This window comes from Bombina bombina, chromosome 4 (assembly GCF_027579735.1).
Source record: "Bombina bombina isolate aBomBom1 chromosome 4, aBomBom1.pri, whole genome shotgun sequence".
Lineage (NCBI taxonomy): Eukaryota > Metazoa > Chordata > Amphibia > Anura > Bombinatoridae > Bombina > Bombina bombina.
This window is the reverse complement of record NC_069502.1, coordinates 879,542,556-879,563,057: the sequence shown is the minus strand read 5'-3', so window position 1 is coordinate 879,563,057 and position 20,502 is coordinate 879,542,556. Positions and strand designations below refer to the sequence as shown.

The window sequence follows — 20,502 nt, the reverse complement described above, 5'->3', positions numbered from 1 at the left end:
TGCAGGGCACAGATTAGTGTACGTGTGTGACATGTCTGAGGGGATGCAGGGCATAAGAGAGTGTTGTGGAGTGATACAGGGTGTGCAGGTTATTATACGTGTTGTAACATGTCTGAGTGACGCACGGCACAGATGAGTGTATGTGTGTAACGTTTCTGAGGAACCCAGGGCACAGGTGAGTATACTCGTGTGATGTGTCCAACTAAGCAGATTATTTTAATGCCCCTATCCCCACCTCTACCAATAAAACACATAGATTAACCCCAACATCAATAGTGTCTGAAAAATGGGCTCTGGAACTTTGGAACTACTCTGATCTTTGTTCCTAGACAGCCACACCTCTCCCCTTTCCATTCCCGGCACTTCTGACACAGACACTTGTCACTTCCCAGCTGACCCAGAAGTAAAGGTCAGTTTATTCTTGTGTGCTCCACACAATCAAGATATTAAACCACTGATGTTTGTGTGATTTAGAGCTGTGTACATGTGTGCTAGGGCAAGCAGGGGTTACTTTACTCTTGTGTGATGTTCTGGGCAACCAAAGGGCTAAGTTACTCCTTAAGTGCCAAGATATTTCCCAGTCTCCATGCTTAAGACGCAATCATTTTTGGCAATTATGCCCACTCTGTTTCACATTAATAGCCTACTCTAGTTAAGTGCACCCATACATATTATTATATACCGTTTTTTTTAACAGACAGGACTTTCTAGTGATACCCTATAGGGGTATATAAAATAACACTAAATAGGAATTTAAGAACAATGAGGGGAAAAAAAAAAATTTTTTTTTACTATTTTCTTTATAACTATTTCTATAAAACTAGTATAGCTAAGAATATACTAATTTAATTATGTTTTCTGAATTTGAGAATACCCACGTCTTTTTCCAAGTAATTTATAACAAATAGGCTAAATACTACAAAGATGGAATTATTGGTTTAATGCTAAAATTTGCTATGCTTGGACTGTAAGCTTAAAAGCAGTCAATCATTTAAAAATTGCTACACAAAATTAGAGACCCCAGGGTGGTTATCTAGATTTTGGCACATTATGTTTAACCCTTTTATCACCAAGGGCAGAAAATAAAATTTAGAAGTTAAAAACACTTTATTAAAATATTAAAAAAAAATAAACTTTATTAAAATTAATTTGATACTTTTTTACTGTTTGTGTACACTGGGACAGAAGGGGAGGGGCTGTCACAGTGATCACATTACCATTGGCCAGTGAGCCTGATACCAGTATGCACTGGGCATGCTAGTATCTAGGTTTCATTTCTTTCTAATGGCAGTGAGAGTCCACAAATTAATTACGTATTGGGAAATACTGCACCTGGCCACCAGGAGGAGGCAAAGACACCCCCAACAAGGTTTTACATATACCTCACACTTCCAACACCCTCTCAGTAGTTCTTTGCCTCGCATCATAGGAGGTTGGCAGAGAAAGATACTCTGCTGAAGCTTGTCCTCAAGTGGATTGTTTCCCAGAAGAGAGGCCAGGGGCGGTGGAGACCATGTAATGCTCTTGGTAGAGTTTTGTGTCTGGAAGCTGCTGGAGATTGCAGGGAGGTTTCTTTTGCCTTCTCCAGTAATCTGAGATGTATTCCTTTAATTCTGAAGTCCTGTGTCAGTAACATGGCATTTCTCTATATTTCAGGACCAGTCAAGTGGAACACGTCAAACTGGTAAGTCTGTAGAATGTTTTTCTCCACTCCCTTCATGGCCGGTGGTCTAATAAGGGGTCTTATGTGTTTGTGCACTGTAGGGAGGAGGACAAGAAAGGAACCTTTTATTAAGGGGTTAGAAATAACTTCACTGGAGGATTATTATCTGCTGGGTATGTTTGGCCCTTTCTGCATCCGGTGGGGGGAGCCGGTCACTTCCGGCTTTTTACTATCTGGCGGCTCTGGTTCTCAGTTGCGCTCATGTGATCAGAGGAGCGTTGGAATAAGGGCTCCGTGAGTGATTACTCTTGTCAATGTGGCTCCCGGTGGGGTGGCTCAGATTGTTTGGAACCGGCTTAGGATCACTAGGCTGATAGGGGGGCAGTTGAAGGCCGGCGTTGTATAGCAGGCTGGGAAAAAGAGGCCATGTTATGTCATTTTGTGCCACTCCCGCCCTCTTGTTGTTTGGCATGCTTTGCAGGGTGTGCTACTCTTGCCGCTCAGTAAGACAGCGATGTGTGAGGTGTGTTTTTTTGTTTTTTTTTTACCTAGAGGGTAAGATAATTCCAACAGGGCCTGTGTAGTGATTTTTCATTTATATTGGGAGATTGATAACTCTAGAGTTATGGAGCACTCAGATGTTAGCCAACAGGAGTTGTGTCCTGTACCAATTTTAGTTTTAAATAAGGGTATGCTCTGTAAAAAGATTACTGTTTGTCCCCCTGCACAGCTTTGTAATTCCTGCCTTACATCTGTACTGCGCACTCATTCTGGGGAACATCCTGCCCAGAAGCCTGTGACTCCTTTTCCTCATAATCCTACGGATGCAGCAGACTCTTAGATATCTGATCGTTATCATATGCCTGTTTTTCAACAAGTTTATTCACCAGTAGTTCCCTGGGACCCCATTCCTCAAACTAGTTTTGGGGCCTGTGCCTTCCCTCAAGATTTTGTGACCCAACTACAGTCGGCAGTTACTGCTGCCTTGAGCACTATGCCTCTTGCAGGTAAATGAAAGAGGAAGGTTAAACATGGCTTCTCTAGAGTTGAGTCCAGTAGTTTTCTGTATGGTGGTCTATGAGTCATGCTCAACTTTCTGATGAGGATTCCTTGGCTAGGGTAGTTCTTATGTTGGCATCAGATGCTATTCTCTTTGCTCACTTTCATCTGAGACCTCTAAAGTTATGTATGCGGAGTCAATGGAACAGAGATCACTCAGACCTGTCTCAAGTGATCTGTCTCAACTATGTAACGATGGAATCTCTTTCTAGTGGCTATCTCAGGAACCTGTTTCTCCAGGGCAGTTTCCTCCATCCTTCTTGGGAGATTATAACTACGGACGCAAGTCTTTCAGACTGGGGTTGTGTCTGGGGTCTTCTGAGGGCTCAAGGACTTTGGCACTCAGAACTGAGGGCTATCTCAATGCGCTTCAAGCCTGGCCTCGGTTACATTCTGGCCTGTTTATTCAATTGGTTGTACAGTTTAAAGTCCCTTTAAACTCTTTGTTTGGGTAATCAAGGATTAAGTCATGTGGTCAATCCAAAATTGCTGGCTTCTATTTTTTTTTGCTGCCTCTTTGTTTTGTACAAGTTTGTCAGCCCAGCAGTACCCTATACATATAAAAACCCTGATATATATATATATATATATATATATATATATATATATATATATATATATATATATATATATATATATTTATATATTTATATATATATATATATATATATATATATGTGTGTGTATATATATATATATATATATATATATATATATATATATATATACAGTATATATATATATATATATATATTCTAATAAAGAGATAGGTGTGTGGGATTACTCTACCCTTAAATCAGTTTTATTTTAAAAGTAAGTATCTGGCTAAAAACTCAGACCATGCTTTATTTTTTGTTTAAAGGAATATAAAACCCTTTTTTTACCTTTTAATGGTTCAGATAGAGCATACCATTTTAAACGGCTTTCCCATGTACTTTTTTTATCTAGTATGCATAGTTCTTTTGATATCCTTTGTTGAAAAGCATACCTAGGCAGGCTCAGGAGCTAGCTGCAGAGTGCTGCACATATATGCCTCTTTTCATTGGCTTACTGTTGTGTTCAGGTAGCTCCCAATTGTCCATTGCTGCTCATTCAAGGATACCAAGAAAATTAAAGAAAATTGATAATACAAGTAAACGGGAAAGTTGTTTAAATATGTACGCTCTGTCTGAATTAAAAAGAAAATTACAAAAAAGTTGGGTGCTCATGTCCCTTTAAAGCCAACCCAGAGCTGATATGAGAGTAATTCGGGGTAGTGTGTTTTTTGGGGGACCATGGATCTCCATAAAGCATTGGTGACTTTGCAGATTTGAAATGAAGTTAGACTAAAGTTTTCTTAGAAAACTACACTTAAAGGGATATGAAACCCAATTTTTGTCTTTCATAAATTAGATAGACCATGCAATTTTAAGCACCTTTCTAATTTACCACTATTATCAATTTTCTTTGTTCTCTTGGTATCTTTATTTGAAATAGCAGAAATGTAAGTTTCTCCCTCAGAGAGTTCAGTGTCAGTGGAATCGTATTCTTTATCTGTACAGTCAGTCAGGATATTTTATTATTACTGTTATTCCAAGAATACACTTTTCCCTGAGCATAAGCAGTACGATTTCTCTCAATCTTTCTCTCTTTCTTATCTGAAATAAATGTTGCAAATCTTTCAACTTCATTTTTGATTTTGTTGTAAGATTTTTGGAAGTCTTCCCATGATTCTAAATGTTTTAAGTCCTCACTAATTTCAAAGATTTCCTGTGTGACTTCTTTCAGTTTATCCGTTTCATGTTCTACAAGATAACCAATTAATTTTAGGGAGCATTCAGTAGTTGCTCCCTCCCACTTAATCTTATGCTCCGGTTTTAAATCACAAAATGATGGGAACATTTTATCCCCTTCAGTCGTACTTTTGTTTTTTAGATCAGAAGTTAGTTTTTTAATATTGTCTGACCATTTTTGCCTTTCTGCACCCAGATCAAAAGAGGTCATAGTAATTTCTAACTGTGCTCAAGTAACAATTGAAAACAGAGAAGCTGCAATGCTGCTCAAATTATTGAATTACACAAATGAATTGAGATTACTCGCACTAGTTTAAGTAGATATAGGAATTAATGGAATATTGATTATGCATTCTGGTGCTACTCCCCATATAATATATAAAATCTGGATTATTAGGAAAGAACCTTAGTAGGGGTTTAAATTATCACTCATTCCTATAGGGTACGTAATAAAAGTCAAAACTTTATTAGTAATTAAGTTAAAAAGGAGAGTATTGTCTCCTAAATTGTCAAATAAACCAACCAAAATAAAGATATAACTATGATGTATAGTCACCCCCCTGTTTCCGGCCGATCACAGCATACCTCGGCTTCAGGTGACAGGGATGACTAACATCTAGATAATGTTTTTTTTTTTTTTTAAAGTGCACTGTGAAGCACAAACAGGTTTTGCCATTTTAGCACGCAGGGCGTTATGGCTTAAATCCTGGTCTGCTGATGTGTCATCTAAATCTAAACTTTGAACATTCCTTTCAAAGGAAAGACCCTATTCGGGCCTGAACTGAAAGAGATTATTTCAGACATCACTGGAGGGAAAGGTCATGCCCTCCCTCAGGATAGACCAAATAAGGACCAAACAAAATAATTTTCGTTCCTTTCGGAACTTCAAGAGTGGTCCCGCTTCAGCTTCCTCTGCTGCAAAGCAAGAGGGGAATTTTGCCCAATCCAAGTCAGTCTGGAGACCTAACCAGGCTTGGAACAAGGGTAAACAGGCCAAGAAGCATGCAGCTGCCTCTAAGACAGCATGAAGGGGTAGCCCCCGATCCAGGACCGGATCTAGTAGGGGGCAGACTCTCTCTCTTCGCTCAGGCTTGGGCAAGAGATGTTCACGATCCCTGGGCTTTAGAAATTGTGTCCCAGGGATATCTTCTGGAATTCAGACTCCCTTCCAAGGGGGAGATTTCACATTTCTCGATTGTCTGTAAACCAGACAAAGAGAGAGGCGTTCTTACGCTGTGTAGTAGACCTACATACCATGGGGGTGATCCGCCCAGTCCCAAAAGAGGAGCAGGGGCTAGGATTTTACTCAAACCTGTTTGTGGTTCCCAAAAAAAGAGGGAACTTTCAGACCAATCTTGGATCTCAAAATTCTAAACAAGTTCCTCAAAGTTCCATCATTCAAGATGGAGACTATTCGGACTATTCTACCTCTGATCCAGGAGGGTCAATATATGACCAACGTGGACTTAAAGAATGCGTATCTACACATCCCTATTCACAGAGATCATCATCGATTTCTCAGATTCGCCTTTCTAAACAGGCATTACCAGTTTGTGGCCCTCCCCTTTGGGTTGGCCACGGCTCCCAGAATTTTCACAAAGGTGCTAGGGTCCCTTCTGGCGGTTCTACGACCACGGGGCATAGCAGTGGCGCCTTATCTAGACGACATCTTAATTCAGGCGTCAACTTTCCAGCTAACCAAGTCTCACACGGACATCGTGTTGGCTTTTCTGAGATCTCACGGGTGGAAGGTGAACATAAAAAAGAGTTCTCTCTTCCCTCTCACAAGAGTTTCCTTCCTAGGGACTCTGATAGACTCGGTAGAAATGAAAATATTTCTGACGGAGGTCAGAAAATCAAAGCTCTTAACCACTTGCCGAGCTCTTCATTCCATTCCTCGGCCATCAGTGGCTCAGTGTATGGAGGTAATCAGACTCATGGTAGCGGCAATGGACATAGTTCCTTTTGCCCGCCTACACCTCAGACCACTACAACTATGCATGCTCAAACAGTGGAATGGGGATTATGCAGATTTGTCTCCTCAACTGCATCTGGACCAGGAGACCAGAGATTCTCTTCTCGGGTGGTTGTCTCAGGACCACCTGTCTCAGGGAATGTGTTTCCGCAGCCAGAGTGGCTCATTGTAACGACAGATGCCAGCCTGCTAGGCTGGGGTGCAGTCTGGAACTCCCTGAAAGCACAGGGCTTATGGTCTCGGGAGGAATCCCTTCTCCCGATAAATATTCTAGAACTGAGAACGATATTCAATGCGCTTCAGGCGTGGCCTCAGCTTGCTGCGGCCAAATTCATCAGGTTTCAGTCGGACAACATCACGACTGTAGCTTATATCAATCATCAAGGAGGAACAAGGAGTTCTCTAGCGATGATGGAGGTAACCAAAATAATCCGATGGGCAGAGGATCACTCTTGCCATCTCTCAGCAATCCACATCCCAGGAGTAGAGAACTGGAGGCGGATTTCCTAAGTCGTCAGACTTTTCCTCCGGGGGAGTGGGAATTCTATCCGAGGTATTTGCCCAGCTGATTCAGCTATGGGGCACACCAGAATTGGATCTGATGGCGTCCCGTCAGAATGCCAAACTTCCTCGTTACGGGTCCAGGTCCCGGGATCCCAAGGCAGTACTGATAGATGCTCTAGCGGTGCCTTGGTCCTTCAATCTGGCCTATGTATTTCCACCGTTTCCTCTCCTCCCACGTCTGGTTGCCAGAATAAAGCAGGAGAGAGCTTCGGTGATTCTGATAGCACCTGCGTGGCCACGCAGGACTTGGTATGCAGACCTAGTGGACATGTCCTCGGTTCTACCGTGGACTCTGCCAATGAGGCGGGACCTTCTAATCCAAGGTCCTGTCACGCATCCAAATCTAATTTCTCTGCGTCTGACTGCTTGGAGATTGAACGCCTGATTCTATCAAAGCGTGGTTTCTCTGAGTCGGTCATTGATACCCTGATTCAGGCTAGAAAGCCTGTCACCAGGAAGATCTATCATAAGATTTGGCGCAAATATCTTTATTGGTGTGAATCCAAAGGTTACTCGTGGAGTAAGATTAGGATTCTTAGAATATTGTCTTTTCTCCAAGAAGGTTTGGAGAAGGGTTTATCAGCTAGTTCCTTAAAAGGACAAATATCTGCTTTGTCTATTCTTCTACACAAACATCTGGCAGATGTCCCAGACGTTCAAGCATTTAGTCAGGCTTTGGTCAGAATCAAGCCTGTATTTAAACCTGTTGCTCCGCCATGGAGCCTAAACTTAGTTCTTCAAGGGGTTCCGTTTGAACCTATGCATTCCATAGATATTAAGCTTCTATCTTGGAAAGTTTTGTTTTTAGTAGCTATCTCTTCGGCTCGAAGAGTTTCTGAGCTATCTGCTTTACAGTGTGATTCCCCTTATCTTGTTTTCCATGCAGATAAGGTGGTTTTGCGTACCAAACCTGGGTTTCTTCCTAAGGTTGTTTCTAATAAGAATATCAATCAAGAGTTTGTTGTTCCTTCACTGTGTCCTAATCCTTCATCAATGAAGGAACGTCTGTTGCACAATCTTGATGTGGTTCATGCTTTAAAGTTCTACTTACAAGCAACTAAAGATTTCCGTCAAACATCTTCATTGTTTGTTGTTTATTCTGGTAAGCGGAGAGGTCAAAAGGCTACGGCTACCTCTCTTTCCTTTTGGCTGAAAAGCATCATCCGTTTGGCCTATGAGACTGCTGGACAGCAGCCTCCTGAAAGAATTACTGCTCATTCTACTAGAGCTGTGGCTTCCACATGGGCTTTTAAAAATGAGGCTTCTGTTGAACAGATTTGTAAAGCGGCAACTTGGTCTTCGCTTCATACTTTTTCCAAATTTTACAAATTTGATACTTTTGCTTCTTCGGAGGCTATTTTTTGGAGAAAGGTTCTACAAGCAGTGGTGCCTTCCGTTTAAGGTCCCTGTCTTGTCCCTCCCTTCATCCGTGTCCTAAAGCTTTGGTTAGGGTATCCCACAAGTAAGGATGAATCCGTGGACTCTATACATCTTACAAGAGAAAACATAATTTATGCTTACCTGATAAATTTATTTATCTTGTGATGTATCAAGTCCACGGCCCGCCCTGTTTATTAAGACAGGCATATATATTTTTATTTTAAAACTTTCAGTCACCACTGCACCCTATAGTTTCTCCTTTTTCTTCCTAGCCTTCGGTCGAATGACTGGGGGGTGGAGCTAAGGGAGGAGCTATATAGACAGCTCTGCTGTGGGTGCTCTCTTTGCCACTTCCTGTAGGGAAGGAGAATATCCCACAAGTAAGGATGAATCCGTGGACTCGATACATCACAAGAGAAATAAATTTATCAGGTAAGCATAAATTATGTTTTTTTTATTTATTAGTGCAAGATCAATTTGACATCAGAGAAATTATGTATAAATCGCATAAAACTTAACATAAAGAAACATAAAATGTCATCATTATACTCCTAATTAACGCAAAGAAAAAGATTGAATCTTTTTTACAATATACTCATTGTTAACATTATAATTATAAAATAAGTCTAAATAATACATTTTACAGCTAGTTCCAGCTGCAAAGAGAGAGAGAAGAAATAACAGAGAAAAAAAGGAGAGAGAGGAAGGAAAAGGGGGAAAAATATGGAAAGGAAGGGTGAAAATGAAAAATATGTTCCCTCCATCGCTCCCTCTAGATTAATCATCTAAAAATGTCCATTGTCCTCTGAGCCTATAATTCATCAGCAGTTCAGTATGTTGGAATGGGAACAGAATTTGTTTTTAGAATCCTATTTCTTGCTCTAAAATAATTTTTTTCTCATTTTTGTACAAAGGTTTGTTAAGCCAATAGCTGGGAGAGATAAGGTATCTAATTGCTCTATTATAAGCTGGTTACAAATTTCCAGTTGTAAATTTTTTAACATGGGGGGCCTTTTTAGATTTCCATAGTTTAATGATCATTTTCCTTCCTGTTATTATTGACAGATTCACACATTTGGTATTCTCTTTCAATTTGAAACCGTGCATAAGAAAAAAAAATGTCTTGAGATTCTAAATCAATTCTTTTCCGGAGTTCCGTGTTTAGCCAGTTAAGAGTTTTATACCAAAATGTTTTAATTTTATAACTGTCACACAACTTGAGTTAGTGTCAGAGTCAGAAATACCCAGAGACTGAGGTAGGGGTAAACCTGACCGATGGCTCTGGACAAGTCCTGGCAGAGACTGGATGTGTAGAGTGCAGAAGAAAACAAAACTGTAGCTGGAAAAGGGACTTCTCAGAGATGCAGAAGGAGGATAAACACTAGGAACTGGAAGCTGATGTGCAAAGGAGTATGAAAAAGCCAAGGTCAAAGTCCAATCCAATATCAGAGCCAAGTATCAGTCCAGTTTTCTTTCATGTAATTAGCAAGAGTCCATGAGCTAGTGACGTATGGGATATATATTCCTACCAGGAGGGGCAAAGTTTCCCAAACCTCAAAATGCCTATAAATACACCCCTCACCACACCCACAAATCAGTTTTTACAAACTTTGCCTCCTATGGAGGTGGTGAAGTAAGTTTGTGCTAGATTCTACGTTGATATGCGCTCCGCAGCAGGTTGGAGCCCGGTTTTCCTCTCAGCGTGCAGTGAATGTCAGAGGGATGTGAGGAGAGTATTGCCTGTTTGAATTCAATGATCTGCTTCTACGGGGTCTATTTCATAGGTTCTCTGTTATCGGTCGAAGAGATTCATCTCTTACCTCCCTTTTCAGATCGACGATATACTCTTATATATATACCATTACCTCTGCTGATTTTCGTTTCAGTACTGGTTTGGCTTTCTACAAACATGTAGATGAGTGTCCTGGGGTAAGTAAGTCTTATTTTCTGTGACACTCTAAGCTATGGTTGGGCACTTTTTTAATAAAGTTCTAAATATATGTATTCAAACATTTATTTGCCTTGACTCAGGATGTTCAACATTCCTTATTTTCAGACAGTCAGTTTCATATTTGGGATAATGCATTTGAATCAATCATTTTTCTTACCTTAAAAAATTTGACTTTTTTTCCCTGTGGGCTCGCGGGGGCTGAAAATGCTTCATTTTATTGCGTCATTCTTGGCGCTGACTTTTTTGGCGCAAAAAATCTTTTCTGTTTCCGGCGTCATACGTGTCGCCGGAAGTTGCGTCATTTTTTGACGTTCTTTTGCGCCAAAAATGTCGGCGTTCCGGATGTGGCGTCATTTTTGGCGCCAAAAGCATTTAGGCGCCAAATAATGTGGGCGTCTTATTTGGCGCTAAAAAAATATGGGCGTCGCTTTTGTCTCCACATTATTTAAGTCTCATTTTTCATTGCTTCTGATTGCTAGAAGCTTGTTCCTTGGCATTTTTCCCATTCCTGAAACTGTCATTTAAGGAATTTGATCAATTTTGCTTTATATGTTGTTTTTTCTCTTACATATTGCAAGATGTCTTACGTTGCATCTGAGTCAGAAGATACTTCAGGAAAATCGCTGTCTGGTGCTGGAACTACCAAAGCTAAGTGTATCTGCTGTAAACTTTTGGTAGCTGTTCCTCCAGCTGTTGTTTGTATTAATTGTCATGACAAACGTGTTAATGCAGATAATATTTCCTTTAGTAAAGTACCATTACCTGTTGCAGTTCCATCAACATCTAATGTTCAGAGTGTTCCTGATAACATAAGAGATTTTGTTTCTGAATCCATCAAGAAGGCTATGTCTGTTATTCCTCCTTCTAGTAAACATAAAAAATCTTTTAAAACTTCTCTTTATACAGATGAATTTTTAAATGAACATCATCATTCTGATTCTAATGACTCTTCTGGTTCAGAGGATTCTGTCTCAGAGGTTGATGCTGATAAATCTTCATATTTATTTAAAATGGAATTTATTCGTTCTTTACTTAAAGAAGTACTAATTGCTTTAGAAATTGAGGATTCTGGTCCTCTTGATACTAAATCTAAACGTTTAGATAAGGTCTTTAAATCTCCTGTGGTTATTCCAGAAGTTTTTCCTGTTCCTGGTGCTATTTCTGAAGTAATTTCCAGAGAGTGGAATAATTTGGGTAATTCATTTACTCCTTCTAAACGTTTTAAGCAATTATATCCTGTGCCGTCTGACAGATTAGAATTTTGGGACAAAATCCCTAAAGTTGATGGGGCTATTTCTACCCTTGCTAAACGTACTACTATTCCTACGGCAGATGGTACTTCGTTTAAGGATCCTTTAGATAGGAAAATTGAATCCTTTCTAAGAAAAGCTTATCTGTGTTCAGGTAATCTTCTTAGACCTGCTATATCATTGGCTAATGTTGCTGCAGCTTCAACTTTTTGGTTGGAAACTTTAGCGCAACAAGTAACAGATCATGATTCTCATAATATTATTATTCTTCTTCAACATGCTAATAATTTTATCTGTGATGCCATTTTTTATATTATCAGAGTTGATGTCAGGTTTATGTCTCTAGCTATTTTAGCTAGAAGAGCTTTATAGCTTAAAACTTGGAATGCTGATATGTCTTCTAAATCAACTCTACTTTCCCTTTCTTTCCAGGGTAACAAATTATTTGGTTCTCAGTTGGATTCTATTATCTCAACTGTTACTGGTGGGAAAGGAACTTTTTTACCACAGGATAAAAAATCTAAGGGTAAAAACAGGGCTAATAATCGTTTTCGTTCCTTTCGTTTCAACAAAGAACAAAAGCCTGATCCTTCATCCTCAGGAGCAGTTTCAGTTTGGAAACCATCTCCAGTCTGGAATAAATCCAAGCCTTCTAGAAAAGCAAAGCCAGCTTCTAAGTCCACATGAAGGTGCGGCCCTCATTCCAGCTCAGCTGGTAGGGGGCAGGTTACGTTTTTTCAAAGAAATTTGGATCAATTCTGTTCACAATCTTTGGATTCAGAACATCGTTTCAGAAGGGTACAGAATTGGTTTCAAGATAAGACCTCCTGCAAAGAGATTTTTTCTTTCCCGTGTCCCAGTAAATCCAGTGAAAGCTCAAGCATTTCTGAAATGTGTTTCAGATCTAGAGTTGGCTGGAGTAATTATGCCAGTTCCAGTTCTGGAACAGGGGCTGGGGTTTTATTCGAATCTCTTCATTGTACCAAAAAAGGAGAATTCCTTCAGACCAGTTCTGGATCTAAAAATATTGAATCGTTATGTAAGGATACCAACATTCAAAATGGTAACTGTAAGGACTATCTTGCCTTTTGTTCAGCAAGGGCATTATATGTCCACAATAGATTTACAGGATGCATATCTGCATATTCCGATTCATCCAGATCACTATCAGTTCCTGAGATTCTCTTTCCTGGACATGCATTACCAGTTTGTGGCTCTGCCGTTTGGTCTAGCTACAGCTCCAAGAATTTTTACAAAGGTTCTCGGTGCCCTTCTGTCTGTAATCAGAGAACAGGGTATTGTGGTATTTCCTTATTTGGACGATATCTTGGTACTTGCTCAGTCTTTACATTTAGCAGAATCTCATACGAATCGACTTGTGTTGTTTCTTCAAGATCATGGTTGGAGGATCAATTCACTAAAAAGTTCATTGATTCCTCAGACAAGGGTAACCTTTCTGGGTTTCCAGATAGATTGTGTCCATGACTCTGTCTTTGACAGACAAGAGACGTCTAAAATTGATTTCAGCTTGTCGAAACCTTCAGTCACAATCATTCCCTTCGGTAGCCTTATGCATGGAAATTCTAGGTCTTATGACTGCTGCATCGGACGCGATCCCCTTTGCTCGTTTTCACATGCGACCTCTTCAGCTCTGTATGCTGAATCAATGGTGCAGGGATTACACAAAGATATCTCAATTAATATCTTTAAAACCGATTGTACGACACTCTCTGACGTGGTGGACAGATCACCATCGTTTAATTCAGGGGGCTTCTTTTGTTCTTCCGACCTGGACTGTAATTTCAACAGATGCAAGTCTTACAGGTTGGGGAGCTGTGTGGGGATCTCTGACGGCACAAGGAGTTTGGGAATCTCAGGAGGTGAGATTACCGATCAATATTTTGGAACTCCGTGCAATTTTCAGAGCTCTTCAGTCTTGGCCTCTTCTGAAGAGAGAATCGTTCATTTGTTTTCAGACAGACAATGTCACAACTGTGGCATACATCAATCATCAAGGAGGGACTCACAGTCCTCTGGCTATGAAAGAAGTATCTCGAATTCTGGTTTGGGCGGAATCCAGCTCCTGTCTAATCTCTGCGGTTCATATCCCAGGTATAGACAATTGGGAAGCGGATTATCTCAGTCGCCAAACGTTGCATCCGGGCGAATGGTCTCTTCACCCAGAGGTATTTGTTCAGATTGTTCAAATGTGGGAACTTCCAGAAATAGATCTGATGGCGTCTCATCTAAACAAGAAACTTCCCAGGTATCTGTCCAGATCCCGGGATCCTCAGGCGGAGGCAGTGGATGCATTATCACTTCCTTGGAAGTATCATCCTGCCTATATCTTTCCGCCTCTAGTTCTTCTTCCAAGAGTAATCTCCAAGATTCTGAAGGAATGCTCGTTTGTTCTGCTGGTAGCTCCGGCATGGCCTCACAGGTTTTGGTATGCGGATCTTGTCCGGATGGCCTCTTGCCAACCGTGGACTCTTCCGTTAAGACCAGACCTTCTGTCGCAAGGTCCTTTTTTCCATCAGGATCTCAAATCCTTAAATTTAAAGGTATGGAGATTGAACGCTTGATTCTTGGTCAAAGAGGTTTCTCTGACTCTGTGATTAATACTATGTTACAGGCTCGTAAATCTGTATCTAGAGAGATATATTATAGAGTCTGGAAGACTTATATTTCTTGGTGTCTTTCTCATTATTTTTCTTGGCATTCTTTTAGAATACCGAGAATTTTACAGTTTCTTCAGGATGGTTTAGATAAAGGTTTGTCCGCAAGTTCCTTGAAAGGACAAATCTCTGCTCTTTCTGTTCTTTTTCACAGAAAGATTGCTAATCTTCCTGATATTCATTGTTTTGTACAAGCTTTTGGTTCGTATAAAACCTGTCATTAAGTCAATTTCTCCTCCTTGGAGTTTGAATTTGGTTCTGGGGGCTCTTCAAGCTCCTCCTTTTGAACCCATGCATTCATTGGACATTAAATTACTTTCTTGGAAAGTTTTGTTCCTTTTGGCGATCTCTTCTGCCAGAAGAGTCTCTGAATTATCTGCTCTTTCTTGTGAGTCTCCTTTTCTGATTTTTCATCAGGATAAGGCGGTGTTGCGAACTTCTTTTCAATTTTTACCTAAGGTTGTGAATTCCAACAACATTAGTAGAGAAATTGTGGTTCCTTCATTATGTCCTAATCCTAAGAATTCTAAAGAGAAATCGTTGCATTCTTTGGATGTTGTTAGAGCTTTGAAATATTATGTTGAAGCTACTAAGTCTTTCCGAAAGACTTCTAGTTTATTTGTTATCTTTTCCGGTTCTAGAAAAGGCCAGAAAGCTTCTGCCATTTCTTTGGCATCTTGGTTGAAATCTTTAATTCATCATGCCTATGTCGAGTCGGGTAAAACTCCGCCTCAAAGGATTACAGCTCATTCTACTAGGTCAGTTTCTACTTCCTGCGCGTATAGGAATGAAGCTTCAGTTGATCAGATTTGCAAAGCAGCCACTTGGTCTTCTTTGCATACTTTTACTAAATTCTACCATTTTGATGTGTTTTCTTCTTCTGAAGCAGTTTTTGGTAGAAAAGTACTTCAGGCAGCGGTTTCAGTTTGAATCTTCTGCTTATGTTTTCATTAAACTTTATTTTGGGTGTGGATTATTTTCAGCAGGAATTGGCTGTCTTTATTTTATCCCTCCCTCTCTAGTGACTCTTGCGTGGAAAGATCCACATCTTGGGTAGTCATTATCCCATACGTCACTAGCTCATGGACTCTTGCTAATTACATGAAAGAAAACATAATTTATGTAAGAACTTACCTGATAAATTCATTTCTTTCATATTAGCAAGAGTCCATGAGGCCCACCCTTTTTGTGGTGGTTATGATTTTTTTTATATAAAGCACAATTATTCCAATTCCTTATTTTATATGCTTTCGCACTTTTTTCTTATCACCCCACTTCTTGGCTATTCGTTAAACTGATTTGTGGGTGTGGTGAGGGGTGTATTTATAGGCATTTTGAGGTTTGGGAAACTTTGCCCCTCCTGGTAGGAATGTATATCCCATACGTCACTAGCTCATGGACTCTTGCTAATATGAAAGAAATGAATTTATCAGGTAAGTTCTTACATAAATTATGTTTTTTCAAGGTACCAAGGGAGTTTAGAAAAGCCAAGGTCAAAGTCCAATCCGATTTCAGAGCCAGATATCGGTCCAATCTTTGCAAGGTACCAAAAGGAGTTTAGAGAAGCCAAAGTCCAATCCAATTTTCAGATCCAGGTATAGAGACACGGAATAAGCTAAAACAAAAGATAAATGAATACTATACTCAAGCAAGGAAGATATGGAAACGCTGATATTTGAAACCAAAAGGTTGCGCCAAAAGTGACGCAAGCTTGACAATGCAAGTGATGCTACCACATCGACGCATGTAGCGACGCCCAAAAATGACGTGACCACGACGACGCAAGAAGCGACGCCCAAAAAAATTATGCGAAAAAGGTAAACAGTAGCGGATGCTGACAACAGTACCAAAAGCAGTGCAGTAAATTTGCTCCCCTAGTGCCGCATTTATTACAGTGGATCACTCTAGATTTAGCAAATTTTGTTAGTCTCGCAGGTGTAAAGTATATCATATGAGTCATTTTAATTTGTGCTTCCATATAATATGCTGCGAGAGAAACCTTCTTTGTTGTTATGATACTTTTGGTTATTGTATTGTCTATAAGGGTTACGGTGAGCAGGTAATCCCAATTATTATGACTTTTCATGATTATTTTTTCACTTTTTTAAATATTATAAATCTATAAAGGAAAGAAATCTAAAAGATTCTGTTTCTAAATTGAAAGAAAATTCTGCCCCTAAATTCTGAATCCATTTTGTTTGAATAAACTAATTATATAGCTTCTTATTTCGTAATAGAACAAATTGATGATGGTTTGGAATCCCGAACTCCTGTTTAAGTTCTTGAAAAGTTATCTCTTTTATTAATTAAGTGTGAAAAGTATACTAGTCCTAATCTAGCCTAGTCTTTGAATGGTTTTGTTGTGTATCCAACTAAGAATTGGAGATTTCCCTGTATGGGATAGAACTCTGAGATACTAATGTTTGAATTACCTGAACAGCATAGGTATTGCCATGCTTTTATAGTTTCCCTAAAAACAGGCAATTTTTTTACAATCAATAGGTAGATTTTTACTTCGTATATGAGCTAAAGCAGATAATGTAAAGAGAGAAACAATTTCTTGCTTAACTTCTATGTCTGTGTAATAATTCCCTTGTGTCAGCCAGTCAACCACATATTTATTAATGCTGCTTTATTATATATTGCAAAGTTTGGGAGGTTAATTACTCCTTTATCCCTAGGCATTTGCAATTTTTCCAAGCTTAATACTGGCCTTCTGCCTTTCCAGAAAACTTGAATTAAATGTTTATTTAATATATGTACGTCAGTTTTATATAAGGGAAACTACATTACCTGCAATAAATATAAAATTTTGGGAAATAGAATCATTTTAACTATATTGACTTTACCCAGTAAAGATAACTGCAATTTAGACCATCTTTTTAAACTATCAATCATATAGTTTAGTTTCTCCTTATAATTTAATTCATACCATAGCTTTGGCGAGAGAGATATTTCCATCTTTATAGGAGGAGAGGCCACGGCTTCATTCATTACTTTTGGGAAATGAGAACCTGGCCACCAGGAGGAGGCAAAGACACCCCAGCCAAAGGCTTAAATACCTCTCCCACTCCCCTCATCCCCCAGTCATTCTTTGCCTTTCATCACAGGGAGAAGTGTCGGAAGATTTGGAGTAGTCTCTTATGGAGGGTAGTACTCTTCGGAATGGGACTGGAGTTTTAAGTAGTCCTGTCAGCCTCTCAGTGAGAGCATGGATGAAAGTTAGAGTCCGGAGATGCAGGGAGAGTCTTTCTGCAAAACCATCCCGACTCATATTAACAGCTCCATAAGCAATCAGCGTTGACAAGTTTCGCTGCCTGCTTTCTACATTCAAGTCCATGTCAGGAGCGATGCTACTACACTGTCAAAATGAGAGGCCGTGTTCTTGTTCCATGGCATAGATTCTGGTAAGATCTTTTCATTTATACACATATGATGATGCAAGAAGACAGAGTCACAGTGCAACTCCTTTATCTGTATAGAATCAAGGGTTAATATCCCCGGAAGGGGGATTATTGAACAGGGAGGGATTTATGCATAATTTAATTTTATTGTGTTTTATGCTGTGACATGTGTGAGATGAGGCTTTCAATGTGCGAACAGTCAGGTTCTTTTTTTTTTTGGGAGATATTTGCGTGGCCTGATTTGGCACATTTTGCTAATATTATTAGTAACCAATGTGAGAGACTTGGATTGTCCTTTTCTCCCTCTTCTTCTTTTAAAAAATTGTTTCCTGTCCCGGACTCTCAGCTTGAGCTGTGGGGGGGGCCATCCCTAAGGTGGATGAAGCTATCTCCATGCTCGTTAAGTGCACAACTATCCTGCTCGAGGATAGTTCGTTGTTCAAAGAGCCCATGGATAAAAAATTAGAAACCATGTTGAGAAAGATGTTTCAGCACACAGGGTTGTATTTCAACCTGCAGCTACGGTCGCTGCGGTGGCCGGAGCCGCTACCTACTGGTGCGACTCCATGTCAAATATGGTCAAGGTGGAGACTCCCCTCGAGGAGATACAGGAAAGAATTAGATGCAAATATGCAGATTATTTGCCGGAATGCCAAGACATCAGGTTTTTCTGTTCTAGCCCAAAGGGCTCTGTGGTTAAACTCGTGGTCTGCTGACATGACTTCCAAGTCTAGATTACTTTCCCTTCCATTTCAGGGGAAAGTTCTTTTTGGTCCAGGCCTGGACTCTATCATATCCATGGTCACGGGAGACAAGGGTGCTTTCCTACCCCAGGATAAGAGGAATAAGCCTAAGGGCTCTGCTTTTTGTCCCTTTCGTTCGGACAAGTCCCAACGCATACAGCCTGCCGCAAAAACCGAGCATTCCATGGGATCTTGGAAACTAGCTCAATCTTGGAACAAAGCCAAGCAGAGCGAGAAGTCCGCTGAGACAAAATCGGCATGGATCACGTAGGGGACAGACTATCTGTTTTCGCAGAGGCTTGGATGACAGACGGACAGGGGCAGATTCCTCTTGTCAAACCTATCATCAAGACCAGAGAAGAGAGACGCCTTTCTAGAGTGAAAGTACCAGTACCTCTAGCAGAAAGAGGTCGAGGGTACTATTCAAACCTTTTTTGTGTTCCCAAAGAAGGAGGACACGTTTTGCCCGATTCTAGACCTAAAATGCTTAAACAAGTTTCTGTGGGTCCCATCATTCAAGATAGAGACGATCAGGTCCATTCTGCCCCTAGTTCAAGAGGGACAGTTCATGACTACAATAGACTTGAAGGATGCTTACCTTCACATACAAATCCACAAGGATCACTTCAGGTTCCTAAGATTTACATTTGTGGACCAATACTTCTAGTTTGTGGCCCTACCCTTTGGTCTGGCAACTGCCCCAAGAGTCTTTACGAAGGTTCTGGGAGCACTGCTCATGGTAGCGAGATCCAGAGGTATTGCAGTGGCGCCTTATCTGGATGACATCCTGGTCCAGGCTCCATCCTGCAGCCTTGCAGAGGACCATTCAAGGGCTCTTTTTTTTCTCCTTTGATCTCATGGGTGGAAGGTAAACTTAGGAAAGAGTTTCTGGTTCCCAGCAACAGAGTGGAATTCCTGGGCACGATAATAGACTCCATATCCATGAAGATATTCCTTACAGATCAGAGACGTTGCAAGATTGCGTCCAGCTGTCTTGCCTTTCAGACCTCTTCAAGGCCATCTGTGGCCCGGAGTATGGAGGTGATTGGGCTCATGGTATCCAGCATAGATGTCATTCCATACGCCAGGTTCCATCTCAGACCTCTTCAGTTGTGCATGTTCAGACAATGGAACGGCAATCACTCAGAGATCTATCCCAACAGATTTCTCTGGACAACCGAACGAGGGAATCCCTCTCTTGGTGGATCTGTCTGGACCAACTGTCCCAGGGGACATCCTTCTTGAGGCCATCCTGGGAGATTGTGACCACGGACGCAAGTCTGTCAGGATGGGGAGCTGTTTGGGGTGCCAAGAAAGCACGGGGCAGGGGGACTCGAGATGAGTTGCTTCTCCCGATCAATATTCTGGAACTTCGAGTGATCTTAAACGCTCTGAGGGCTTGGCCCCTCCTGGGGTCATCCCAATTCATCAGATTCCAGTCGGACAACATTACCTCAGTGGCTTACATCAACCATCGGGGGGGACAAGAAGCTCCCTAGCTATCAGCGATCCACATTCTGGGTGTGGACAAATGGGAAGCGGATTTTCTCAGCAGACAATCGTTTCATTCGGGGGAATAGTCTCTGCATCCCGAGGTGTTTGCGGAGATCTGCAAGAGATAGGGGAAGCCGAGATAGATCATGGAGTCCAGCCTAAACTTCCAGCTACCCAGATACTTGTCGCTGTCCAGGTATCCCTAGGCAGAAGCCGGTCACTCGTCGCATCTATCATAAGGTGTGGAGGACCTACTTGTCCTGGCGTGAGGAACGTGGATATCCCTGGTATAAGGTTAGGGTATCTAGGATCCTGTCCTTCCTCTAGGATGGGTTGGAGAAGGGACTTGCCGCCAGTTCCTTAAAAGGACAGATTTCGGTTTTATCTGTACTGTTACACAAGAAACTTGTGGAGCTTCCTGATATTCAGTCCTTTATTCAGGCTCTGTCTATGATCAGGCCTGTATTTAGATACTCCGCTCCCCCTTGGAGCTTACACTTGGTTCTTAAGATTTTGCAGAGTGCTCCGTTTGAGCCTATGCATTCGCTTGAAATTTAAATTACTTTCCTGGA

The 20,502-nt window shown here is 40.8% G+C and overlaps 1 protein-coding gene across 1 annotated transcript in view; it reads left to right on the top strand.

Annotated features, from left to right (window-relative positions):
* Positions 1–20,502, top strand: part of LOC128658039 (gastrula zinc finger protein XlCGF66.1-like) — a 153,457-nt gene that overhangs the window by 116,603 nt on the left and 16,352 nt on the right. The window contains exon 7 of the mRNA XM_053712485.1: positions 1,657–1,684. Coding sequence (XP_053568460.1) covers positions 1,657–1,684 — 28 coding nt within the window. The remainder of the gene's footprint in view (positions 1–1,656; positions 1,685–20,502) is intronic.